At 35.5% G+C, this 27,244-nt stretch overlaps 4 protein-coding genes across 6 annotated transcripts; 3 read left to right on the top strand and 1 right to left on the bottom strand.

Moving 5' to 3' along the window:
* Positions 1-14: 14 nt before the first annotated feature.
* On the top strand, positions 15-10,552 carry LOC116292136 (phosphatidylserine synthase 1). 3 transcript variants are annotated; one of them, XM_089028633.1, is made up of 14 exons: positions 15-213; positions 1,445-1,539; positions 1,861-1,905; positions 1,995-2,113; positions 2,955-3,113; positions 3,575-3,726; positions 4,143-4,202; positions 4,476-4,557; positions 5,300-5,412; positions 5,572-5,637; positions 5,926-6,025; positions 6,491-6,541; positions 7,900-7,953; positions 8,524-10,552. In XM_089028633.1, exons 1-14 carry the CDS (start codon positions 35-37, stop codon positions 8,812-8,814), a joined length of 1,566 nt encoding a protein of 521 aa, XP_088884759.1. In that variant the 5' UTR covers positions 15-34; the 3' UTR covers positions 8,815-10,552. The 3 variants fall into 3 exon arrangements, with proteins under 3 accessions (XP_088884759.1, XP_088884760.1, XP_088884762.1); XM_089028634.1 differs by lacking the exon at positions 7,900-7,953; XM_089028636.1 differs by lacking the exons at positions 7,900-7,953; positions 8,524-10,552 and having other exon boundaries at positions 6,464-6,541.
* A 556-nt stretch (positions 10,553-11,108) lies between these two features.
* LOC116292135 (EF-hand domain-containing protein 1) lies at positions 11,109-15,847 on the top strand. The gene is made up of 9 exons (XM_031699387.2): positions 11,109-11,262; positions 11,518-11,876; positions 12,418-12,568; positions 12,833-13,045; positions 13,342-13,471; positions 13,917-14,137; positions 14,514-14,654; positions 14,834-15,270; positions 15,512-15,847. The coding sequence occupies exons 1-9, from the start codon at positions 11,218-11,220 to the stop codon at positions 15,516-15,518; spliced, it is 1,704 nt and encodes a 567-aa protein (XP_031555247.2). The 5' UTR covers positions 11,109-11,217; the 3' UTR covers positions 15,519-15,847.
* LOC116292140 (large ribosomal subunit protein mL53-like) lies at positions 15,578-18,361 on the bottom strand. The gene is made up of 3 exons (XM_031699393.2): positions 18,237-18,361; positions 16,846-16,958; positions 15,578-15,978 (listed from the first exon to the last, which is right to left on the bottom strand). Exons 1-3 carry the CDS (start codon positions 18,323-18,325, stop codon positions 15,863-15,865), a joined length of 318 nt encoding a protein of 105 aa, XP_031555253.2. The 5' UTR covers positions 18,326-18,361; the 3' UTR covers positions 15,578-15,862.
* Positions 18,362-18,451: 90 nt separating this feature from the next.
* LOC116292137 (dual specificity protein kinase CLK2) lies at positions 18,452-26,843 on the top strand. The gene is made up of 13 exons (XM_031699390.2): positions 18,452-18,826; positions 19,646-19,751; positions 20,081-20,141; positions 20,740-20,793; positions 21,551-21,616; positions 22,203-22,293; positions 22,709-22,784; positions 23,409-23,503; positions 23,922-24,051; positions 24,732-24,814; positions 25,269-25,348; positions 25,609-25,699; positions 25,823-26,843. The coding sequence occupies exons 1-13, from the start codon at positions 18,548-18,550 to the stop codon at positions 25,991-25,993; spliced, it is 1,383 nt and encodes a 460-aa protein (XP_031555250.2). The 5' UTR covers positions 18,452-18,547; the 3' UTR covers positions 25,994-26,843.
* Positions 26,844-27,244: the final 401 nt, after the last annotated feature.

The raw sequence follows: 27,244 nt of genomic DNA, 5'->3' as shown, positions 1-27,244 counted from the left end.
GTAATCGACCCCGCCCAACGAAGCAGCATCAAACATGGCGGACGTCAGGAGAAAGAGGACCTTTTCATCTTGTTCGACGATTTCTTCCGAGGATTACAACGATGCCAGTGAACAGATCGTCGAAGATGTTACCCTAGAGTTCTTCTATAAGCCGCGTTCATTGACTCTGCTTGGTTGTCTCTTTTTATATCTGGTTTACTCCGCATTTTCCAGGTGAGTGAAGACGGCGGGTACTCGTACGCGTGTGTGAATATTCGTAAACCATGTCGACGCGAAAGAATAGGATATGATATTTTATGCGAAAAAATTAGTTCATTTTTCTTGAAATTCTTGGGTCTTGTTAGTAAATGAATCCAGGTTTGTTGGTTATTGTCAGTGAATGAATAAATATCAACCTTACAGGTAACAGATTTACATAAACTTGTAGAAAGCATTAAAAAGACTTATTACCCTATAGTATCAGAACAATTATCGAGGAATCTTCAAGAATCTGTTTTCCCTATCATTATGAAGCAAGTCTCTATTCCTCAGACGAATTAAAATATTTTTATTATTGGAAAATGCTACGGGGTTATTTAAATATTTTTACATGTAAGCTTACTGTTGACTTGTATTGTGGTTAAATAATTGTCAACCTGTCTTTTGTCTTAGCAACGATACACCATACAGCGCCTTGAGAACTCGAAAACACAAAATATTTCATCCTCATTTTTCCATGAAATGATTTCTAAATTTTACAATAATAAAAAAAATTATGAACTATGATTTTTCGATTTTTTGTCTTAAATATAATATCGTTTCCTATTGGGTAAGAAACAGCACACTATCTTTTTCAGCAGAAAAATGGATATGGTACTTGTTATGCTCTCAAAAAAGCCCTAAGTCACATTTACAGAAAAATATCTACCAGTTAATTGCTTAATTTCAATCAGCTGATAAAAGTCTTTGAATATCATTATCTGCTTCACATGGTGGTCAAACACGTGCACTGACCACCATGTGCCGTCAGCCAGAAAGAATTCTATTGAAAACTTGCAATTTAGCTGATGAACATTTCACACGAGACAGGAAATGACGTCAAGTGAAAGCCAGCCATAGCAAGCTTTATTATATTCTAGTTAGGGTTATTGTTTAACTCAAAATTCATTATCGTGGCTATCGTTTTAAATTGTCTTCGTGCTTCAGGTGCCTTGCAATACCAAGAAAGAACCTTTCATTTGTTAAGATATACTTATGTCATGCTTAGATCTTTTCTGGGTAAACATGATGCACTGTGATCTAGCTTGGGTAGAAACATGTATAATGTATATATGGTGTTGATTATTTATGATAAGGGAGGTTAGACCAGAATACTCCTATAGCTGGCTGTCAGTGATGAAATTTGTTTGATTGATTATTACATTCAATTGCCAGAAATTTATTGGACAATTTCTTTATTTGGCAGGAACCCTGAAGCCACGCGTGATGAGAATATATACAGTGGTGTTGTATCTCTTATCGTTGTGTTCTTAGTCCTTGGTCTGCTTGTTATGCCTAATGGTGAGTAAACCTTACTTGGTAACGGGAAACTGGTAATGGTTTTGTTTAGAGCTAAATAAGAGACTGTGAATAAGAACAAATATAGTGCATATAATTTTTTTTACTAGGTGACTATTGAAACAGGAGTCACTTGGATAAGTTAGACAGCAAGAACCAATCAAAATGTAGAATGAGGACAATGCATTCCACCTTAGGGTAGTGGAGCCAATCAGAAACCTGGGCTGTTAGAGAATGGTACTAATTTGACCCAGACGTTATGATGTACTTGTAAACAACTTCTTTATGCTCTGCTTAGTACTTGAATATGTTCCTTGTTCACAGGACCCTTCGTTAGACCTCATCCTGCTATATGGAGATTAGTATTTGGTAAGTTGGTTTCAATTTATCATTTTCGCTATTGCTTTATCTATTGGTTTTCTGCTGTCATTTCATTCATTCATTGATTTTCAATTCAGGTTGCAGTGTACTGTATTTGATGTTTCTGTCCTTTGCCTTGTTCCAAACAAGAGAAGACTTTAGGAAGATTCTGTTCTTTTTTGACCCAGAATTGGTGCATGCTGGAGAAGACACACAAGTAAGTAAAACTTTATTCTTAATTTTTTTAGGTTGGGTATGAATTTGTTAATAACAATGATGATGAGGGATGGATGATGCTGGTGTTGGTTATTGTGATAATGGTTAATGAAAAATATAAAGATGAGGATGTGTGTTGTGATGATGATAGATGGATAGATGATGATGGCATTCATCATGATGGTATTCATGAGGATGATTGATGATAACAATAATGTTAATAAGACCAAACAAAAAAATAAGTTTGTTTCCTGTTGCATAACAAAAATAGTTGGGGTTGGTAGGTCAGATTTTTTTTACTGATACAACAGTGGAGATGAGCTTACTTGCAACCTTGTGGTGCATTTGGGAATGAAAAAATATTGGGGTTGGCAAAAATTGGCAAGAAAATTAGGGTCCGCCGAGCAACAAGAAACACACTTATTTTTTTGTTTGGCCTAACAATAATGATCAAGAAATGATGACGCTGGTCTTGGTCATGTTAAAATGATTGATACCAGAAATAAAGATGAAATTGTGTGTTGTGATAATGTTGATAATTAATGGCAATAATTTAAGATGATGCTGTTTTGTTCTGACATATTAGTACGATAATATGATCTGTCAAAATTTCAAATATTTGTGAAGCATAGGAAACAGTTTCAGGACTTTCCATGCTGTACATGGGTTCACTGGTCACATAAAACATTCAATTGCGGTAGCAAAGTAGTTTCAAGGGATTATTCGAATTAGAATCATGGAGCCTCGACTGGATGACATGTCTGACCAGTGAACCAGTATATATGGAAAGTAATTGATACAATATTCTTTTATTTTATACATTTTTTTTCTTCTGTTGTCAGTTGTATGCTGTCAATTGCTCGGATGTTTCACTGACCAGAATATGGGAGTGCTGTGACATATTTGCCTTTGCTCATTTCTTTGGCTGGGCATTGAAGGCAATGTTGATCAGACATGCTGGGATCTGCTGGATGGCAAGTGTCACTTGGGAAGCAACTGAGGTATGCACACAGTGTGGTGTAGATTGCTCAGAGAAGTTTTCGTATGAAAAAGTTGGTGCCATATGCATGCCTTGCTGTGACCTCAATGCTTTTTAGAATTTTGATTGGGGGATTTTTTCTTGCAAAATGTGATTGATCTGGCAGTGTTGTGTTCTGTGACAGTGTCTGTACTGATTTCATGCCATGTGTTTCTGGTATTTAATTGGACAGAGAGTAAATTCTTGTGCAATGTGATTGGGCTGGCATATGACTTGCCGTGTCATGACAATGTTCGTGCCATGAGCTTTTCATGTTTTGCATATTTCCTTCTCTTTACTGCTCCTAGTGGTTGTCCTGATTTTTCAAGTGTTTGTTCGATCATATCTTTATATCACAACTATTGTTTGTACCCAAGATAGACCACAATACTACAATTCAGGGTTATAATACAGGGTTGGTGATACTTTTCTGCTATTCTTCAGGTGTTCTTTTCTCATCTTCTTCCTAACTTCAAAGAGTGTTGGTGGGATGCTCTGATTCTTGACGTCTTGATATGTAACGGACTTGGCATTCACTTTGGGATGTACATCTGCAAAAAACTAGAGATGCGCAACTACCACTGGGAGAGCATCAAGTAAGACATTACACCCATACTTTACAGTAAAGTTTCCCTTGTCTAGTGTGCACTGTCCAGTTTACTCTTGTTCAAGGGTGGATCAAGGAAGTGAAGTACACAATAGTCAATTCCTTTCAACGTTGGAGTTTTAATAACAGTATTAAAGGGTATAGCAAAATCTAAAGAGGAAGTCATATACAGGCAGGGTTGGATCTAGGGGAGGGGTGCAAACCCCCCTTAGACAAGCTGATATCTACTGTGTTATTGGTGCTTGAGTTTATGATCATCTTGATCATAAATGGTGGTCCCCCAGAAAAATCCGAGGTCTGTCTGACATGCTTTCTAGATGACAGCTAGCCCCTTTAAATTTATCCTGAATGTACCAATGTTTGTTAAAATGTTAAAATTATTTAAATTTTATTCTTGTTTTGTAGGGATATTCATACTACTACAGGGAAGATTACTAGAGCTGTCATGCAGTTCACTCCTGTTAGGTAAATAAATCATATATATATATATATATATATATATCTAAGGCTTTCCTGAGTCCAATCCCCAAAGTGCCAGCACAAAGTTCCAGCAGTGCTCTCTTTCACAAACAGCAAACAGCAAATACCTATAGACACCTTTGTTTGGTTCATTCCTGACTAAATAATTGATAACTAAACATTTTTAAGCGTTACATGGTTAGCACTAATTGTTTTACAGATACTGTATATGGTGTGCACGCTTTTCTAAGATTCTAACGTTGGATAATTTGTCTACAGTTGGACCCATGTAAGGTGGATGGATCCCAAGTGCTCTTACATGCGCTACTTTGCAATTTGCATGATGCTTATGGTCTCACAGGTACGTTCATGTAGTATGTTGCAATAGTGTAGGTAGGGGGCATGGGAGGTAGGAAGGAACCCCCCAAAAGTTTGCTCTCGGCACCAAGATTTAATTAATTCATGCTAGATTTCTGTGGTGTTTTCAGGATAATGACACATTGCCCTCCCTATAGTCAAGACCCTGCTACTCCTCTGGAATTATGTTGTATTTATTTATGACTGGCACAGTGGTTTAGTAATAATACAGTTAAATTTACATAACCTTCCTTCCAAGATATGCAAGGGGTTTCTACGTGGCTTCAAGGATCTTCATTATTGATTTTAAATTTCATTCTCTAGGTTTGAGAACATCACCCATAGAAAGAGGGGGGAGGGGGTAGAGGGGATGGTAGGACTGGGGGACTAAGAATAAATGGTGCTGGCTGTTAAGATGGCTCATAGTTTTGAACCACTTTTATTTATACTAATTAAAAATAATAATTGTCTTTTTTGAAAAAAGATATCTTTCTTGAAATAAGATAAAAGAGGATTTGTAAACCTTATGTCAATAGTTCATGTAGAATAAACCTTTGTTATTCATGTGGCAACCAGAGATTAATTGGCTGGTGGCACAAAGCAGCTTCTGTTGAGCCATTGTGAAAATGGTTGGCATATTAACAAAATGCTTTTTCTAGTACACATGAGGCATTGCTATACAGAAAAATTGTAAAAATTAATGCCCACTCCGACTCATGAATCTGAAAATTTTGATCCATTTTCAGGTCATAGAATTGAATACTTTCTTCCTCAAACACATCCTGCTTATACCTACCCGACATTGGATCAACTGGACAAGAATCATGATCATCAGTTTGATTGTTGCACCATCGATCAGGTACTACGGCCAAAACAAACGAACTCAACAAGGAATTCATCTTTCCATTTTAAAAAACTCTGCCATGACCATTATGATGCAGCAGCTGCAAGACAATTTGCCTAGGTTGCTGAAACATTAAAAGCACTCTAATGCTGTCGCTGTACCTTATCTTTTCAGGCAGTATTATACCTATGTTACAGACACTAGAAGTAAAAGAGTTGGAACACAATGCTGGGTTTTTATGTGAGTCTATCTTTCTTTTTCCATCACCATTTTATCTTTTTCTTGTGAAGCTTCTGGGCCAAGGGTTTGGGGTGTGGCAGGGGTGACAGATCAAACCTAGTAGGAAGAGTAAATTAGATATTTCCTGGGTTGTTGGAATATCATTGGAAAAAATTTAGGTTATTCCTCACTTAATTGAGAAGAAGCTTCTAATTGGCTCAAACCCCTTTCTGTGAAGAGGATAGGAGAAAATAGAGGGGTTATACAGTATATACTGGGTTGATTAGGCATTTTTTGTTGTTGTTTTAGTGCTATCATGCTGATGGAAAGCCTGATCTGCATCAAGTATGGGTTATCACTTTTCAAGAGGACTGAGCTCACACAAATCACTTTGTGGCTTCTTTTCCAGGTTTGTAATACTTTCTTTATGTTGGTTTTAAGGATAGGTGATATGTGGCACTGAGGGAGTGTTAGTGATTTATGGGGTGAAGAGCTATTGGGTAGAGGTATATGTAACAATATTATGGGTGGGGATTTTGAAAATGTTTTTCAAAGATACAGCATTTAGTGTCTACTAGGAGTATGTATTTTGGAGGTCACTCAAAAATATCAATGTTTGAGTGAGACAGGAGTGCACCCTAAAATATCATTTCTAATTGTAGAATCCTTGTAGCCCCCCCCCCCCCCCCCCCCCCGCCCCATAAATTATGAATGCTCCCTTATGTGTAGCCTTTGAATTTGATTGTGGTTTTCTACTCAGGCCTGCAGTAAGTTTTCTTAGGTAGTGTATTTTCAATTTTCCTTCATAAGTTTAAGTATTCATAAGTTTAAGCATTATTTATTTTAGGTTGTGTTTAGTATGGGTTTATTTTAGGTTGTGTTTAGTATGGGTATCTTGTACTTCATGGTGATGACTAAGACAAAGGTAAGAGATATTAAAACTATTATTATTTTAAAAATGTCTACTTTCAGATCACTAGTTTATTATAACTTTATCTCAGTCTCATCAATGTCATATACAGAGGGTCTATGTGTCAAATGATTTGCATAATCATTTTGATTGGATGGACAGAGTGATCCAGACTTTTGATTGGTTGAGCACATTGACCAATGACAGGCAAAGCCTAACCATATCATCTTATACCATAAAAACTTCAGCTAAATTTTCATTACTTAAAATTCATAAATAAACATTTTATAACCTGAATTTTTAAAAACTTTAAACTTTTACTAAATACATTATAAAACTTAAAAGCTAAAGTATTTTAAACCATACAAGTAACATTGAAGTTTTATTTAGAAAATGCTTTTAAACTCATTTATCATAAACATTTAAACACAAAAATAATGATACATGACAATAATACCATTAAAAGGGTTTTCATTAAGTTAGTTTTGAAATAATAGGAGAAGATCATGAATTGCTGAAGAATCCAGGGCCTAGTTGTACAAAGGGTGGATAGCACTATACAATAGATAAATCCTTATCAATTGGATAAGTCAATGCTGCTATCCAATAAATTTATCCACTGGATACACGTAAGATTAATCCATCGGATAGCGCTATCCACCCTTTGTACAAACGGGTCCAGGTGACCAAGTGAGTGGACATTCTACAAATTAACAAGCTATTAATGGTAGTTTAAGCCTGTTGGGGGAGAATTATTATCCGATCTCTGACACTTAATGAAAACCCTGCATAAATATAAAAGCTGAAGTATAAACCACATTTGAATATCAATAGGCCATATGCATTACAGCATCATTAATAGCTACCTCTATCATAATCCTTTGAACACTTTCTTCAAATTCACTATGGATTTTGGTAATTAATAGTAATGACACAATCTTGTAAATGGCCTACCAGTATTTAAATCCTAAAAGAAGAGGCATAACATATGTATAACCAATAATATAAATTATATGATGCAATATCAAATAATTTATTACATTTTAAATACAACTAAGGGAAGTTCACTTAATATGTCAAGGAGGCATGAAGATGTTAAGGGGGCCATAGATTTTCTGAAAAATGTAAAGGAGGGGGCTTTTTAATTTTGGAATGGTAAGTAAAGGAAGGCCTAGTATTTTTTTCATTACACATTTAGGGGGGAGAGGGTGAGAAGAGGAGGGGATTGGTGGGGGGGGGGGGGGGGGGGGGGAGGGGAACCAAGAATTTACAGGTCTAAAAGTTGGTGAACTGAAAAGTTATTATTTTAAAATTCAATATCTTCATCCCCCTCGTCATATTAAATGAAGCTTACTTAAAACTAACCTAAACAGGATGGAAAAAAAGTTAAAGCTGCAATAATGGAAAGAGTCAGATTCTTCAAGAAAGTAAGAAAAAAGTCCCTCACTTTTTGTTTGGGAATAATCATATCATAATGATATCATTCAAAGATACCTTATTTCACTCTAACTGTAACTCAAAGGAGTATATGTTATTCTATTCCCAAGAGAAATAAACAAAAACTAAAACCAAATAAAAGTATAAACAAATGAAACAAGAAAATAAAAATAGCGGCAATAATAGGAAAATGAAAAACAAGTTACAAGATATTTTATTTTTGTTTACTCCTTTCCTTTCCTTTCCTTTCCTTTCCTTTCCCTCTGTTTCCCTCAGTTCTTCTCTCAATGTTTATCTGTAACTGTTTATTTCCTTTCTCTTTCAAATGCCCTGTGGCTTCCTTTCTTCCTATTCTATTGCTTCTTTGTTTTCTTTTTTTCTTTCCTTCACTCCTTTCCTCTTTCTATATATATATATATATTACTATTTCTTCGTTTGTTTGTTGGTTTTCATTTCTTCCTTTTTATTTGCAAAGTTTATGTTAAAGCTACTAGCTCATCTTTCTTACTCATTCTTTGTCTCTCTATTTAATCATAAAACTGTTATGTTTGTTCTAACAGTTTAATTCAAGGCGTAAAAGCCTAGAAGAATTCCCTGTGGAGGACCCGACAAGCAAAACCATCCACTATCTGCAAACCAATGGAACCGTTGTTGACGATGAGGACTTTGATCTTCCCAAACAAACCAATGGTTATGTCAATGGGCACATAGAGCCAAAAGAGAATGGATATGGACCAGATTTATTGCACCCCTCAAGTGCCGAACGTAAGGAAAAGAAAAGGGGAGGCAGCAGCTCACATTGTGGGATGCAGACACGCTTGAGAGCAAGAAAATCTCAAGCAGGGGTTTAGTTTATTTATTAACATTTTTTTTTTCTTTTGTGGAAAGGGAAATCTCAATAATTTGTTTGATTATCACTATCACCAATGCAATATTGAGTTTATCATACTAGACAATGATATGAAATAATATTGTTTTATTTCATGTCCCACACTGTCTATGCTAATATAGGTTTTATTGGCTGTTGGGATCAATATATGCAATAAAGTAAAATGGTAAACTGTTATTTAAGGTGTGTGTAAATGGTTTGTAAGGTGTCAGTGTGTGGTTGGTAAGGTGTGAGTCAGTGGTTGGTAAGGTGTGAGTCAGTGGTTGGTGAGGTTTCAGTGTGTGGTTTGTAAGGTGTCAGTATGTGGTTGATGAGGTGTCAGTGTGTGGTTTGTGAGGTGTCAGTGTGTGGTTGGTGAGGTGTCAGTGTGTGGTTTGTAAGGTGTCAGTAAGTGGTTGGTAAGGTGTCAGTGTGTGGTTGATGAGGTGTCAATGTGTGGTTTGTGAGGTGTCAGTGTGTGGTTGGTGAGGTGTCAGTGTGTGGTTTGTAAGGTGTCAGTAAGTGGTTGGTAAGGTGTCAGTGTGTGGTTGATGAGGTGTCAGGGTGGGGTTTGTAAGGTGTCAGTGAGTGGTTGGTAAGGTGTCAGTAAATCAGAACAGTGCACTTGACTCACTGGGAAGCCATCAAGGTTTTGGTTGTTTCTTATCATTGTTTGACTAGGTTTTTATGCTAAGACAATTAGACTTTAACCCACGAAGGCTGTGATGAATAGCAAACTAGGACTGCAGGTTTTGGTCTTGTAATATTTAAGTATGTTCTTTAACAAAAAAAAAAAATGATTGACTACTGATTCAACATCACATTGATATTGATACCAGGACATTTAATGCATGTACATAGAGATTTTCTAAGAAAAACATCCCCCCCAGCCTTGTTTCCTGTAAATGGTTATCCTGTATACCAGAGGCCAGAGCAGGAAGTGTGAAGAAGCTTTTTCTCATTCCCCATCCAGGTCTCTAAAACCCAGAGTTTGGTTATACAGACATTGTCATTGCTGTGCTGTGGCATTGCCATGGGCCAAGATGTTCATACTCATTTTGAAAAATTGTTCTACCTGTGTATATGTATAAATAAACACCAACCAAGTATGAAAATAATATGGATGTCGCGTTGTTGGTGTAAAGATATAAAGATAATAAATGAATGCTGAACAATATATGGAATTATATTAAATTGGTGAAGTGCTCAAGGTTCAAAACAGTATTCAATAATAATTTATATATTATCTTTACTTTTTGTGTGTACATATGTTTAAATACTAGTGTATCTCCATTATACTTGTCATCGCTAATCACCAATAATTATTAAAATGTACAATGAAAACAATACATCAACTTTGAGTAGTTGAGCCAATCAAAAACCTAGACTGCACAAGAATGGTAGTTTGACTCGGATGTTAGGTGTAAACAACTAGATAGTCATCATCATTTCCTTGTGGGAATAAAAAGATGTGTTGAAGGGCTATTGTTTTGTGCTGCTCTCTGATTGGCTCCACTACCCATAGTCATAATGTATTGTTTTTAATCTACGATTTGGTTGGTTCTTGCTGTCCAAGTGGCCCTGGATAATATATTTTACCAGCAGTTAGCATAATGCTTGTGACTTTGTAGCTTCATAGTCATAAGCCAAAGTAATGCCAAAATGTACAATTGTATACATACTGTTAAAAGTAATAAAACAAAAGTCAAATGAAAACAGAACCTTGCATGATGCTTTTTACTAAGGGGGGTAAAAAAACTTGCTGAAAATAGGAAATGAAACTCCATAAAAAATAGTGAATAAAATAGAAGTAAAGGGAAAGAAAGAAACTGGATAAAAAAAATGAAAAGGTAAAAATGAAAAAATATGATATGACTCTTGTGAAGATTTTTTTATTTAGGGAAGGTATTTCTTTATTTGAGATGTGTGTGTGTGGTGGGGGGGGGGGGGGGGGGGGTGATGCTAGGTTTTCAGTAATCATTTTAACTTTTTGAAGGGTTGGACGGAAGCTGTGAAGCTGTGTCCATGCAGGGTCTTTGCCACAAAATGTCACAAATGCCTTTCAAAACTCTTGAAATCGCTTTTCTGAGTCGAATTTAAAATTTTCTGAGGGAACATGCCCAACTTGTTTGCTTTGGTAAACTGTAAAATGAAATTTTTGAATCGTTTTCAATTAATGACGTAAAAGCTGTAAGGGTTTTGTGGGTTACCTGTGTTATTACCCACAATGCGTCGTCGATTTGTGTCTGTTGTTGCTATGCCAACCAACGAGCGCGCTCCAAATAGCAACCACAAGCTCGTTGTTGGTTTAGTTTGAATCCTTCCTCAAACCAAGAACTAGTGTTCTGAATTTGACGACTTTTAAAAATACCAGGATAGATATATCATGGCTCTTCCATTTCTACCGGGAAATACCTTCAACGATCCAACGGTAAGAAGCTTTTTTTAACGAGAATACCAAGTTTTTAAGGGATTTTTATACCATTAAAAAGGTTTACTCAAACTCAACTGTGATCAGCAGTGAACTTACTCATACATCAAATGTTTTTATCTTTGCTTCATATTAATACGCTGGTAAACTTATTTTATCAACACTAAACGACATCATAACTTTACGCATTAAGATTGAATTTAGTTTGTACAAGTTTAGCCTGAAATTAAATCTTATTTCTTCACTTCTGCTCAGAAAACAAAGTTTCACAGACCCCAGACTTTAGGCTGGAGAAATGGTTATTCATTGCCAGTAGCTCCGACCGCAGGCATTGGTGGCGACCCTATTCCCGAAAATAAACTAACTCAGGAAGAACTAGACGAACTAGCCAACTTAAAGCCAAGTCTCACCTATGGCCAAAAGGTTCAAGCTCCACCAGAGGACTTCGTACCAGCTCATGTAGCCTTTGATAAGAAGGTTCTACTCTTCCATGCTTACTTCAAACAAACAGTACACGAGTCTCCTAAGGAGTATTATAGAGTACGACCAGTGAAAATTTATTATTACTTGGAAGATGATTCCATATCCGTCGTTGAACCAATCGTTGAAAACAGGTTTGTGTTGAAACACTGTATTCAAAATGACCATTCAAAATAGCTTTTCATAAGCTTCTATTATTTTGATTTGAGAAAGTTTTTTCTTTGCTAACTTTTTATCATAGACAACCAAATATGAAATGTTTTACCACCATTATATTTAATTATATTTCTATTTTATATACACTTATTTCAATAAAGTAAGTCACCTGAAAAGCTACAAAGCTGAGACCGACGAGCATTATGGATAGATACATTTTACATGTTTCAACCGCTTGATAACTGTTGATGGACTTGAGATCTTTTACCAGTTACAGTCTCACCAACTCTGAGCATCCTCAACTGCTGCAGTTTTGTCAAAAGCTTTCCTTGTTGGATGTAAATTATTTCCCATGATTCTCAGCGATCACAGCTTTCTAGGTTTTTGGTGACTAACTTTATTGAAATAAGTATATATAAATGTATATAAAGATTATGTCATTGTATCTATGTTTACCTAATATGTTAAGACGAACGAATAGCACACATATGATTTATACATTTTTGTTTTGTCTTCCAGTGGTATTCCACAAGGCAAGCTTATCAAGAGACAGCGATTGCCCAAGAATGACCTTGGAGATTACTGGCACTGGAAGGACTTCAATCTGGGGATCACTGTAACATTCTATGGAAAAGTCTTCTTTGTTTGTGACTGTGATGCCTGGACTAGGGTAAGAATACTCGACCTCTTATCCTCTTTAAGATTTTGGTGAGATTTCCCCAAAAATACAAATTTCGTAGGGCCAGAGAGTAAGGGTATCTCCAGTTATTTGGTCAACATCAACAGTCAGTTTTAGATAGTGAAATGTTATATGCAGCCTGTAAAATCTTCCGCTGGTCATAAATGTAAAGCCCAATGAGACAATATTGTGTAATGTTTTCTCAGTGAAATGTTATAGATGACTTTTTTGATATTGAGTCTTTATATTTAACAGGAGTTTATGGCAAGTGAGGGAATTGACTTGAACCCCCCTGAATCTATCAAGCCAGACCCTCATACTGAATCTAGAAAGCAACCACTTCGCTCCTATGTCACTCCATCTGACTTTGACAAACTCAAGCAGTTTCTAAAACTAGACAGACAAGTTTTGAGGTTCTTCTGTGTTTGGGATGACCGTGACAGCATGTTTGGAGAAATAAGACCATGTGTAAGTACTAATCTTACTGGAACTTTAAAGCTTGGAAATGTTGAGTCTTTCTTTGTTATTTGATTGCATGGCCGGAAAGTTCCATGCTTTTGAGCTCTTTTGCTTCTTATTTGTTGAGGAACTTTCCTGCCATGCAAGCAAATAACAGAGAAAGATCCTCGACATTTCTAAGATTTAATGTCATAGATGTAAAGCCTATTGAGACAATTGTCCAACAGGGACTATACATATAGTTTGAGGGAGAAGCTAGATGGGGAAAGTGCATGCTGATTGCATTGTGTGCCATATTTTTATAGATCCTGCATTACTACCTTGTTGATGACACAGTAGAAGTGAGAGAAGTGCACAAGCCTAATAATGGACGAGATCCATTCCCAGTTCTTATCTGCAGACAGAGACTTGCAAAGAATAGAGACACAGTAGAATGTAAGCATACTATTAGTGAATCTGAGTGTACAACAGGTGTTAGTATAATTTTAGACTTGAGTATAGAGTTTAGAGCACTGTAATTGGTTGAGTGACCAGTGATTATGAGGTTTCCCAAAGTTTGCCAGAGTGAAAGTAATGCTAAAATGTTTTTTTATCCTAAATTTCATCTTTTCACTGATATTCAAGTCTAAAATTATACTAAAACAATTATTACCCTCAGTCTTAGTGATTATAGTAAGTATTTACCTCAATCACCACTCGATCAAAGACTCCAGACTTGGTAAATATGCCACTGATAATCTCTTTGCCTTCGGTAAATAATAATTGTTAAGTAGTGCCTCAATATTAGAATTTTTTATAAATATTATCAAGCCTGGCTGTTTCTTAATTTGGTGCAATTACTTAGAATAGTAATGAGCTATTTTTCTTTCTCATGGTGCAGCTTCCTTTCCTTCTTGTGTGTTGGAGATGTCAGACCACGAAATCAAGAATTGGTTTTCCCCAGGTGACTTCATGGTCAGCCATACTATTCACATGATGGGCCGAAGATTCTTGCTCTACCAGTGTGATGAATTTACTAAAAATTACTACCGGGAAAAATTTGGAATCACAGAGTTTGCCCCAGTTGAGGTTACAGAAGAACAGTATGAAGCGATCAAAAGGGTAATTGTTATGTCTTCTACCACCCCTCCGCAGGGGGTTTACTCCCCTATATTTGCTAAATGGGTACATGCCGCCAAACAAGGTATGGTTTTTAGCAATTCTACCTTCTGGAACAGGGTATATGAAATCACACTCTTTCTCTGGAACAGGGTATTAGGTTTTTTTATACAATGAATCATGCCTTTTTTATACCTTTACTCTATTACAGTATCTACTATTTGACAGGGTTTGGTTTTCAGCCATTTTACTCTGGAACAGGGTATGAATTTCAGCGGCACACCCCTTCCCTAAATGGGCAGAGTACCCCTGGATACCCCTCACTTCCTGAAGTTCCTTTCATATATAAACTAACATATGTTTTTCTGTTGTAAACTAGGTCTTTCCTCCTTACAATGGTTTTGGTTCACTGGAAGACAGTCTGCAGTCTTGTTTGTCTCTGGTTCCTCAACCACCAAAGAAAGACTTTATCAAGATGTTAGAAAATGACCACAAAGTCTTGAGATATGCTGCAAATTTGGTAGGGATTGTTGATCATTATCCCAATTTTTGTAGTCTCAATAAATTTTACAGTTTGGAAAGTTAAATATAAATATTGTTGTTTTTCTTTTTTTTTTTGAAAACCAAATAATTTTTCTTGTGGCTTTGTGGAAGCAATTGAAAGATATAAAGTTCTAACCATTACTTTTTAATTGATAGGAAACTGTACGACCTGAGGACAAAAACCGTCGCTTTATAATATCCTACCGCCTCGCTGATGACATGTTGACAATTTACGAACCCCCAGTCAGGAATGCTGGCATTATTGGAGGAAAATTCTTGGAGCAAACAAGAGCAACAAAACCAGGGTCTTCTGTAGACAACCCATCATTCTATACCCCAGCTGATTTCAGCATTGGATCAGTCATTCATATCTTTAAACACAGATTCAGAATTGTCAATGCTGATGAATATGTCCTCAAATACCTGGAATCCCATGCCCAAAGCTGTCCTATCGATACAATCAACTCAATTAGGGAAATCCATGGCAAGCCACCTACTACAACAGAGGATCTTATTGCCAATGTCCCACAAGGGGATACTGAACCCACACCTCCTGGTAGTGGCAATGGCATTAAGACAGAGTACCAACGAAGGTAAGAGCTAATAAATAGATAATGCTTGAGTATATACAGGGCTAAAAAGAATGGTTCCTAAATTGGCAATTTCTGACCAAAAATGAGCACTTGTCGTCCGGTAAAACAACCCCAAAATGCACTGCATTGTCAACCCAGTTTTTCCTTGATCTTGGAATGACTAATAGAGTCCTATCATGCACTCAGACTACAATCTAATCAACATAACTCATGATTTTCTTTCTCTTTCTTTATATTTCAGGTTCTAATCAAGATGCAAAATTAAATCACTAACAATTGCTGATAGAAATATTATACAATACAGAAACAAACTTGAAAGAATGTTTATTCCTGTTTTTTGTAAATACAATTAATATAAATATCTATAATTCCTCTAACCTACTGCAATATTGTGAATGTCTTTTTGAAGTTTTCTCTTTCTCTTTGGTAAACGTCCTTTATGTACATATGACAGTTGTTTTAGTTTCAAATAGGAAAAAATCCAAACAGAGAAATATTATACAAATGTGGTAATGAGAAGTTTACAGGTTTTATGGCTGCTTAATAAATGCTGTACATTCATATTTTCAAACTAAAATCGTCCAGGTGGTCATTAACTGAATATTTTAGATGCTACTTTGTTTTTTTCTCTACATTTAAGGTTAAACTGTGAAACTAGGTCCATCAGTTTTAGGTGTTCTGTGCTATATACTTGAACATCTTTATCCACTGAAACAAAGAAGGCATGATTAAGAATTGGCACACAGTGCAAACTCACAATATTCCTTTAAGTGCTTGCGGTGGTCATGCAATAGCTACCCTGGGATCCCGAGGGTATTTAATATTGCTTCAGCATTTATCTTTTTGATGGGAAAGTGCAACGAGAATTAACCAATGTGTTCCATTCCCTTTTCACACCACCACAACCTCCAGAGGTTTTAATTTGCTGCAGACAGGTTTAGGTTAAATTTGGTGGCGTAAAAAAACGAATGGAACAACTTGGTTATTTCTCGAAAGTCCAGGTTGGGTAATGCCTACTATGATGGTTGAATTTAACAGAAGATCTGGTCTTGATTTCTTTTGTCATGTCAACCAGCATGGTAGCTACATCTCTTTTCTTTGACCTTGCTTTAGGGGTTTGAGGTTAGATTCTTGGACTTGCCATCAAATGTTAGTAGAGTTTGTTGCCTGCCCTTGACTTGAGGGTTTTCTCTGGGTTCTTTAGTGTTTATCCCTTCGTGAAAATAACCCAACACCTGAATACCAATCTTATCTTATGAGTTATCCTGCCCTGGCTTAGATCAGGGTTTGTTTCTGGGTTACAAAATTGAATGATTCCATTGGACAAGCAATGATCTTGCATACTGTGACTGGTTAAAATACATTAATTCCAGTGCCAAATACCCTTAGTGGGCTAAGAGGGTATGATTGAGCTATCTTTATATCTAATAATTTGGCCCAGAATGGCTGCCCTTGGTATAGGTATTCAATGAAACCCTATTCAAAGTCGAGAGTAGGAAAAAGATGCCTGTAGAGGTGGCTAGATAGTGCATTATTGCTCTTTCACGGTTAAATCATATCTGATTTAACACTTACCAAAAGTAACTTCTACGAAGGGCTTGGATTTGTCATTTTTGACATCTATGGTAATTTGACACTTTGCATTTGTTTCTATCATGTTCTTGGAATTTACTCTGCGAAGAAATTCTCTGTAAAAGAAATAATCAACTCTAAACAGAACATAAAGTGGTTTTACTTGGCTCAGGAAACAAAGTTCTATAAGACATTCCAAAGTTGAGAAAAAATGGGTTAAGTTGGCATTGCAGTGCATTGTGGGACTGTTTTAGGGGACAATAGCATCTATTTTATCTCCTAAAACATTCCCACAATGCATTGCAATGCAAACTTGATCAAGTTTTTTCCTCAACCTCAGAAAAGCTACTAATTAGAGATTTACAGTCAAAGTAAAACTAAATAAAATAATGAAATTGTCTACTATTATCTACAACACTAATACCTTCATAGGCCAAGTAAAATCCCTATGTTATCATTGCACCTTAGCGGCTGTTCATTTTTTTTTATTGGGGAGTGGGGGGCATCAGGATTTGAGTGGGGAGCATTCACAAGACTGCAAAGGCTCCCTAATTTTCCAGGTGTTTTACAGTGAGGACACTCTAACCATGAACACTTTGTGCTTTTTTACTACTTTTTTTAACATGCATCCCTAGAGTGAATCATTTAGAAATAAGTTGTCTTTTGATCACATAGCATATTTGATTTCAATCCTACTTTTTTAGGGTTTGAAGCAGTAAAAAGCTCACAAAATAAAAATAGAAATAAAGTCTAGTGTTCATGGTTCAAGTGTCTTCACTGTAAGATTTTGGACCATTTCCCATTAATCTGGTTATCGTCCAAAATCACCCGTTTAATCATCTATTTTTTAAAGTAGTGTTTGCTTTTTTTGGTTTGATGATTTTTGATGTCGGATACCTTGGTCATGACCTGGTCATGATCATATTACACAGGCAACCTGCCGACGATACAACCAATCCATAGTCCGCTTCACAGTTCTCTGCACCACCTTGAAAGGTAGCCATGCCTTTGCATTGAAGCAAGACAAACGGTGAGCTTGCAATGAGACCTTTTTCAACACCTTGGAAAGTTATTCACATGTTTCTACCATAGCAAGCTCACTGTTTGTCTCACTTGATGCAAAGGCACAGCTACCTTTCAAGATGGCGCAGGGAACTGTGAAGGGGACTATTGTAGTCTGCACCAAGAGGAAGGTGGGCTCTGGGTACGAGATTGATCTTTCTGGTAAGGGTAACCAAGTGAATCCCACCCCCTCCTCCCTTCCCTGATAAAAAATGACTAGTCTCTAATGCATGGCCCCCCTCTCAGGGTATGCTGAATGGTCTTTATGAACACATTGCCAAAATGTAAATGTTTTATAGCTTTATAATTTCATACAAAATCTTTCCACTTACCTAATAGTAGCAGTTTTAGGATCAAACGGACAAAACGATCCACGTATTTTTAAAACATTCTTCAAACTCATTCCCCTGATGGCCGCCATCTTGCTTCTATCCCATGATACCTGGCGCACCGTGAAATTTCAAAAAACCACGCACACTTCACGTGATCGATGATTTAAACCAATCAGAGTCGCGAATAGTGATGACCTCATCGTTCACCGTTCCTCATCCTCATAACGCTTGAGTAGACAGAAGTGAGAAGGACGTCATTTTGGTGGGATAAGACACGCGTTTTTAGGAACCTTTTAAGCCAGTTTTCGCTCATGAAAATGCCAAGGAGCCACAGGAGGAGGCGTTCGTTGTACTCTAGAGAGAATAGCGTCTCGATTTATTACTCTAGGTATCCTCTTGATGAACGTTATGGCCGAGATTATTCGTCCACTAGTGAAAGACGGCATGTTAGAAAAAGACAACGAAGTCGTAGTAGATCTAAGGATAAACATAGATTTTATTATCGAGATAGGAGCGAAACCAGTTCAAAAAGATCGTACAAACGACGACACAAATACCATGAAGACAGTATTGATGGCTACAGTGTCCATGTGAGTACTAGGCCTTGTAACGTGAATTTGAAATGAAGCCTTTTTGGCGCTATGTTTTTACGCGTAAACACGAGTTGAATGTTATGCGGGGGAAATTTAATTTTTTTCCCTAATAAGGTTTTTTTCCCATTTCCTTTACGTGAAAATTATTTCTTAATATTGTAGTTCAAAATTTTTTTTGATGGGTTTAAGTCAAAGGGGATTCGCAAATAATATGTTAAAATGTTCGAAGTGTGGAATCGCGCGCGTCATTCATTCAAATCAAGTAGCAAGCTTATCTTTAGAACAGCATTTCTCTAACGAAATAAGCAAATTTTTGTGATAAGTTTTCGCTAAAAGACAATAAAATCAAGTATTTTAAAGCATGGATACCTGATACTTAAAAATTCGAATAATATGAATACTTTGCGCAGTTTAATAATTTTTTATTTTACAATCAAGATTTTTGAATAATATCTGTACCTGGGATGAAGATCTTGGAATTTTAAAATTGAAAACAGGATATTTTGCGGTCAATCTTAAAATCCCCACTGTCAAACTATGGTATTTCTGGGCTTAACCACAAATTTTATATGTTTTGTTTTGAGGAAATGTTCTGTATGTAATATTCCAAGATCTACAGACCTAACATTATAACCACATTTATTCTGAATGACCTCTCATGTGCTTGCTATGTCCTTTGTATATATTTGCTGTTTTTATGTCTGAAACACTGCTGGTGTCAAACTTGGCTGTACTGATGAATAATATGATGCCGATGCCGTGATTGAATGTGTGAAAATTGAATGAATGAACGAACAAAATGCGGTGATAATTCAGACGCAGCAGAGTAATGAAGAGGAGCGAAGCAGAGGTTATGCAAGTACCCGAGACGACAAAGAAGGACACCTGATTTATCATAAAGGGGACATACTGCACTCAAGATGTATATTTCTTTGTATATTGCTTTCAATCCTGTAGTTAACTAACTTGTTAGTGCACATCTAACAAGATAAACATCCACTCCATCCCACTCTACCCCACCCTATCCCATCATTCATCTCCTTAACATACCTATTTTTCCACCCACCAATTCAACCTATTTCTTATATCTTACTGCTCTTCCACAATTGATAAGATTTATATCATTGTCTTAATAATATCACATTGTTTTAAAATCTTTGAATTTTATGCCATATTCTGATATTACATGCAATAGGCTTTCCAATCATTGGATTATTTTTTCCTAACACCATTTTTATATTTCTTGTTTAGATGAAGTTAGATGTTTATTAGGTGAAGGAACATTTGGAAAAGTACTGGAGTGCTATGATAAGTGAGTAACAAGATCTGTTATCAGTGCATTACAGTCAAACCAGCTCATGCATTTCTATCAAATTTTGAAGATTCATTTCATTATTGGAAGTTTGTAAATTTTTAATCCCAGGTCTTTAAAGCAGGATGAAAATCAAACTTCAAATAATAAAATGAATCTTTGAACCTTGATAATAATGGAAGAATTGATGTAACTTAATAATAATAATAATAATGTATGAGCTGGTTTAACAGTTAAAATCATTAAAATTTAATAGTGATCTGTCTGAATAAGTTTTGGATATGAAATTCCGTATTGTAAAGGAAAAGCATTTTCAATATTGTGTGAACTCTGTAGTTGTGTTTTTTGGAATTGGGTTACTGCTGCTGGTCAAAAATATAAAATGTTCCAACTGATTATTTTTGATTGACAGCAGCTTCAGCTTGCAGGTTGGTGAGTTTGCATAATATTGAAAATTGTCATTATTTTGTTTAACTTATCTTTGATTTTAAGCTGTTTATGTTTTTTCTAATAGCTTTGCCTAGTTATTAGGGAATATAATATATTAGTATTTTAAAGATAAAACTGACATTTATTTATTTATTTATTTATTTAACAGAAAATCAGGGGACATTGTTGCTGTCAAAGTTATCAAAAATATAGAAAAATACAGGTACCATAGCTTTTATTACAGTCGAGCCTGCAATAAGATTCTTTTCTTTTAAGAAACATACAAGGCTACCAGGTCGATACAATGCTTGCTGCGTTCATTTGTATCTCATTTGCATGCATCCATAATATTTGCTATATTACATACAAGGGAGGCTACCAGGTTGATACAATGCTTGTTGTGTTCATTTGTATCTCATTTACATGCATCCATAATATTTGCTATTACATACAAGGGAGGCTACCAGGTCGATACAATGCTTGTTACGTTCATTTGTATCTCATTTACATGCATCCATAATATTTGCTATTACATACAAGGGAGGCTACCAGGTCGATACAATGCTTGTTGTGTTCATTTGTATCTCATTTACATGCATCCATAATATTTGCTATTACATACAAGGGAGGCTACCAGGTCGATACAATGCTTGTTGCGTTCATTCATATCTCATTTACATGCATCCATAATATTTGCTATTACATACAAGGGAGGCTACCAGGTCGATACAATGCTTGTTGCGTTCATTCATATCTCATTTACATGCATCCATAATATTTGCTATTGCTATTACATACAAGGGAGGCTACCAGGTCGATACAATGCTTGTTGCGTTCATTCATATCTCATTTACATGCATCCATAATATTTGCTATTACATAGAGTTTTATTTTCCTTACAGGTCAAGGAATTTGACTCTGCATTCAGAACTTGGTCAATATGATGGTTTTATTAATATTGTATGGTTTTTATTCAATAGGGAAGCAGCCAAATTAGAAATCAAAGTGTTAGAAAAAATTAATGAAAGAAGTAGATCTGGGAGAAGGTAAATTTTAAAGCATTACTGCAGTTCTACATATTCAGTGAACTCGAACATTCCAATGCTGGCTTGTTGTGAAATGGGTTTTTCACTGCCGTCAGTGGAAAACATTCAAGGAACCAATAATTAGTTTTGATAGATGGTAGCAAAAACACATGTCACAACAAGCCGTTGGAATGTCTGAGTTCGCAGAAAATGTAAAACTGCACTAATCCTTGATATCCTTTGTAACTTTACGTCCTAAATGTGTAGTTCCAGAAATTATTCATATCCCCTCCCAATTTTCTTCCATACGAACTCTGTAATTTTGTTCTTTCTCTGACCTCTCTACCCCTCGAAAATTCCAAATCCCTCTGGGGGGGGGGGAGGGTATCAATAATTTCTGGAATTGTGATCTATGAACACTCACATCTTAACATCTTAAAATAACTGAGAAGGACCTTCACTTGGCTTGGAAGAACATGTTAGGGCCACCATGAGTTTATCAGTTGCATTACTGTCAAGCGTTATACTGTATAACCAAAGTTGATTTGTTTTAATTTTATATTATTTATATATAATACTGGTTTACATGTTTTTTTTTTTGCTGTAGCCTGTGCATAAAGATGTTGGACTGGTTTAATTATCATGGTCACATGTGCATTGTATTTGAGAAAATGGGCCTTAGTGTGTTTGATTTTATGGTGAGTAAGTTATTTATTGTGTCTTTCTCTGTTCAGTAACAGGTGACATGACCTTAGCCCATTACAGTGCAATTTGCAAAAGTATGAGCACATTTAATGGTCATGGCAAAGACTTTTGTACATCAAACCAATAACATTTGATGCCAAGCTGGCCAGTTGTAACAAATTAGGTGTTTAAACTTTTAAACTTCATTTGGCAGTGCAAAGCTCGTGCATATTAAATGTAGTTAAAGTTTTTAGTCAAAAATGTTGCACTGTAAAATGAGAAGTTGTGACAAAGTGAATACCAAAAATAAATAAAGCTCTCTGTTGATTTTGATGGACAATCAAAACATCTAACAAACTTTGTACACAATCGATCCTACAGCTGATAGGTATTATTTTAACCAAGATAGCTTTATTATTTATTTTACAGAAGGATAACAGCTATGATGCTTATCCTTTACTTCAAGTGCAACATATGGCCTACCAGTTGCTTGTTGCAGTCAAATGTAAGTCACTAATATGAATTCTTCCCATAATCTGTTAAGATATTTTTTAAGGGGCTGCATACTATAGAATGATGAAGCTACTGCGTATGCTCCTCAACATTTTCCAAATCATGGATTCACGGAGGAAAAGATATAGTCGAGTGCTTGATTACCAGTGGCATTCAAATTTTTTACAGGAAGTTTTTATCACTTTTTATCTTTCTTTTTTCTTTTTCTTTTTCTTTTTCTTTTTTATCCGCTCATAATTAATCATGAATTTCTGGAAAACCCCTTTTTTCTCACCAGATTTGAAATCAGCTTTAATTTTTTCTTGATTTAAAAAAAATTTATCAAGTTTTTTTTCTATAGTTGGTAGCCACCATAGCCTTTAAATGAATATCAAGATTTACTTCTCTGTACCTGGGTTTGTTTTAATCTGAACTTGCAACCTTTGCTATCCAGCCTAGATTACTCAGTTAAACCTTTTAATGAAGGTTAATGTTAATCCTAACATGAATGCTATTGATTGAAATCCACCCTTGATCTGCTTTACACAGACTAGTTTAAGCTTTGGGGTCTTAGTTGGGATAAATTAATGAATTTTGTCTTTCATGTATTGAAAATGTTTGTATTTGTTGTATTTAGTTCTACATGACATGAAGTTGACACACACAGATCTCAAGCCAGAAAATATGCTGTTTGTTAATTCAGATTGTGATATTTTTTACGACAAAGAAAAGGTACTTATGAATTCCTAAAAATATATTTCATAATATAGTGTTTGCCATTTTATATGGTTTGCAGTGAACTTGCTTACATACTGACTCACCTACCCAAACTTGCTAATTATATGTAGGTCAGTCAATGCATAGGAGAGTTCAATGGATATCTGTGAAACAAAAACCAAACATGTATTGTCTAATCGTAACTTTTTGTACAAAATAGTGGATATTACTAGAGCAGGGCATTGGGAACAAAAGCAAATACCTATAGATGCCTTTGTGTGGTCCATGCCTGAGTTATTCTTATTTATTTTACAATCAAAATAATAGTTGATAGCTAAATACTTTTAAAAGCTACATGGCTAGTAATAATTGTTTCACATATATGAGGTGCACTCTAATACTTCATTTCTTAGCTCACCAATTTTTGTTGCAGAAAAAAGATGAAAGATGCCTTAAGAATTCCAACATGAGGTTGATAGACTTTGGATCTGCTACATTTGAGCATGAACACCACAGTACCACAGTGTCAACACGTCACTATAGAGCTCCTGAAGTCATATTGGGTAAAGTATATAAAGCATACAGCCTGAGCATACACTGTAGATAACTAGGATTTGCTTTTGGGGAGGGTAAATCATCCCTCTCTGTCTTCCTGTTTAAACACATGCAAGGCAGGGCATTAGTCGCATTAGGCGTTGATAGGTGGGTAACCTATCATTAACCTCAATAAATCATTTTTCTATACCCTGCCTTGCCTTGGGATCACAGACACACACACATACACACACACACACACCTTAGGATTACCTAGTCTCATTTATAGAGCTTCTAAGTGTGACGTCACAAAATAGAAAAACAACTTCCAGGTATAAAACAAAAAGCAGCTCTATGAATATTTTTCTTACCGTATATCTTCACAAAAGCACTTGTTTTCCAAAGTTCTAATTATTTCAGGTAGAGGGTAATTGCTGAAAACATTTTTGCTTTATTTTAGCATTTTTGTGAGCAGTTACACCCAGAAATACGTCAAAACTTAACAGCTCTATTGAGATTTATAGACTTCAATTAATTATGACACTTACTCTGACAAAGTACTAGAAGTACTAACGTCCAAAACGTTAGTTTCACAAAGCTTTTTACAGTGATTCAATTTATCCACAAGTCCCTGCTGTCTCATTCAACGCTAGTACTCTACTAGTTATCACCACTAATTTTGACACTGATGACTCTATTTATCTTCCAGAGCTGGGATGGTCATACCCTTGTGACATGTGGAGTGTAGGCTGTATACTATTTGAGCTCTACGCAGGGTTCACACTCTTTCAGGTACTTGGAGAATTATATAAAATTAAGGTTATACAAAATGTTCAAATGAAAAGAAAATTATAGATATGTAGTTGTGTTTGCTATATTGTGATGTCATTACTTAACAAAGACTTAAAGGAATTTTTTGTTTACTTTTTGGTTCAACGTTGCCTTTATCGTATAGTATGCCAGTTTGTTTAGTTTATAATGTGATGAAAAATATTGCAGAAAGTATTTAAAAATATTTGGTTGAGATATTTAAACAGGCTGCATGTACTCGGTTGGGTACAGACCTCGGTCAAGATTATCCCATACAGACCTACCGCTCGGTTAATAAGATCTAATTATTAATTTGTTTATATAATTTAATTCAATGTTTATTTAATTTAATTGTTTATTCGTTTATTTATTTATCTATTTTTTATTTATTTATCCAAATGGCATGTTATATATTATCTTTTTTGCCTTATATCAGACCCATGAGAATAAGGAGCACTTGGCAATGATGGAAAGAATACTTGGGCCATTGCCATCACACATGATCAAGAAATCCAAGTAAGCTAAAACAGCTAAGGACTTGTTTCTCGAGTAATATATCTCAAATATTTTATAATTATTAACATATTAGTCCCTAGGGTTTACAGTAATTCATTGTAATACGTATTAGTCCCTAGGGCTTTATAGTACTTCACTGTAATGAAACACTTATAGATAGTCATTGAACTGATGATGGACGATGGATATCGTCCGAAATATCTACTCAAAAAGCTTCTACTTATTCTTTTCATTTATAATTATTAATGATTTAATCTCAGAAAAACGAAATACTTCTACAAAGGCAAGTTGGACTGGGATGTGAGATCATCATCAGGAAAATATGTACGAGATAACTGTAAACCTCTCAAGGTATGTCATTAGAAGAGAAAATCGTTATATTTAATCTCTTATTTTCTTGTTATATGAGGAAAGAGATTGAAATTTCAGAACTGGAATTTGAAATATTACACTTTTCTTATATTAATGTTTCAGAAATACATGTTATCAAAAAGTGAGGATCATGAACTTTTCTTCAATTTACTGGATCACATGTTGGAATATGATCCCAGCAAGAGAATAACTGCCAAGGAGGCCTTGCAACACCCTTTCATTAAGTCCATGTACTATGATGAAGGACGACACTCACACAGCAAGAGTAGATGACTAGAGGATTGTCCACACCCATTTTAAAACGATGTTTTGTACTTATCTTAAATTCATCTTGCCAACCATCTCACACTTATGTCAACAAAACAGCTTAGCATAATTAGAAATAGATTCATAAATGGCTAAATAGGAAGGGGCTGCACGGAAAAAATCCACGAGGTGTACTAACAAATTATTAGTCCCTAAAAGATTGATATTTAAACACCAGAAAGCGAATGATTTTGTACTATTTGGTGTTATTATATTTTGTTGAGTTTATTTTGTGCGTCGTATATCACTGCAAACTTTCGTACTAATACCCAGTATTCAATCGTAATGTTTATCATCGTGTGGCGAAAAACTATATCCCGTTGAAAGCCACCTTAAATTTAAACTCAACTTTCATGGGAATATTACAAAAGCAGGCTACTTTTCTCTTTTGATTTGACTTCCATGCGTGATCTCACTCAAAGTTCATATTTCTGTGATACTGTGACTTTCAAACTTATTTGAACGTTTTTCAAAACACATTGAGGGCTTCTACAAATAATCCTCGCGTATTTCAGTGAATGATAGGAAGAGCTTTTCCACTTATGTCTGCAGACGGTCAGACAAGTATTACTGCACCTATACTCCTAAATTCCTGAAAGGAAATGCTGCACTGCCAAATTTATAGTACTTGATTAAAAATAGCTTACTTTAGTTAATATAGCTGCAAGATATTGAAAAAGATAAGAGTATGGAACAAATATTTTTATTATTCATCAACGGCAAATTTTATAAGCCTATAGTTATTTAATAACATTATCTATCTTATATATTGTACATAAAGACCTCCAGAATCATTAAATAAATAAGGAATCATAAAGATATGGTACTGTATTTGTCTTTGGTCACGTGATATGCCTGTCCGAAGCAAATTTATTAGGTTTTGTTTTTGAAAAAAAAAGTCCAGTGAAGTCGATTACCTTTTAGTTTATTCCGAAATAAGATCCGAGTATGGATACAATTTCTTTTCTATTTTCGTATCACCGATCCCCTCCTTTTGGTTTAATCGAGAAAAATGTTTCCTCACGTTTGGTCTGGGCACAGGTAGCCTTGGGCTACCTGTGTTCTGGGGGGCAACGTTGCTTTTGTGTAAAGATACTGAAAGAAATATTCAGTGAGTGCGTCATTCCAAAATGAGATTCTGGGACCTCATTTTTGCAACAACAACAAAAAATTTTTCGCAGGTCAGACTGAGCAAATTTGATTGCCTCGGGCTAGTGT

Source organism: Actinia tenebrosa, unplaced genomic scaffold (assembly GCF_029948245.1).
Source record: "Actinia tenebrosa isolate PJP-AT-01 unplaced genomic scaffold, QUT_ActTen_1.0 PGA_scaffold13__45_contigs__length_12533684, whole genome shotgun sequence".
Classification (NCBI taxonomy): Eukaryota; Metazoa; Cnidaria; class Anthozoa; order Actiniaria; family Actiniidae; genus Actinia; species Actinia tenebrosa.
Note: the sequence above shows the minus strand (reverse complement) of the source record. Positions and strands in the feature narration are given on the sequence as shown.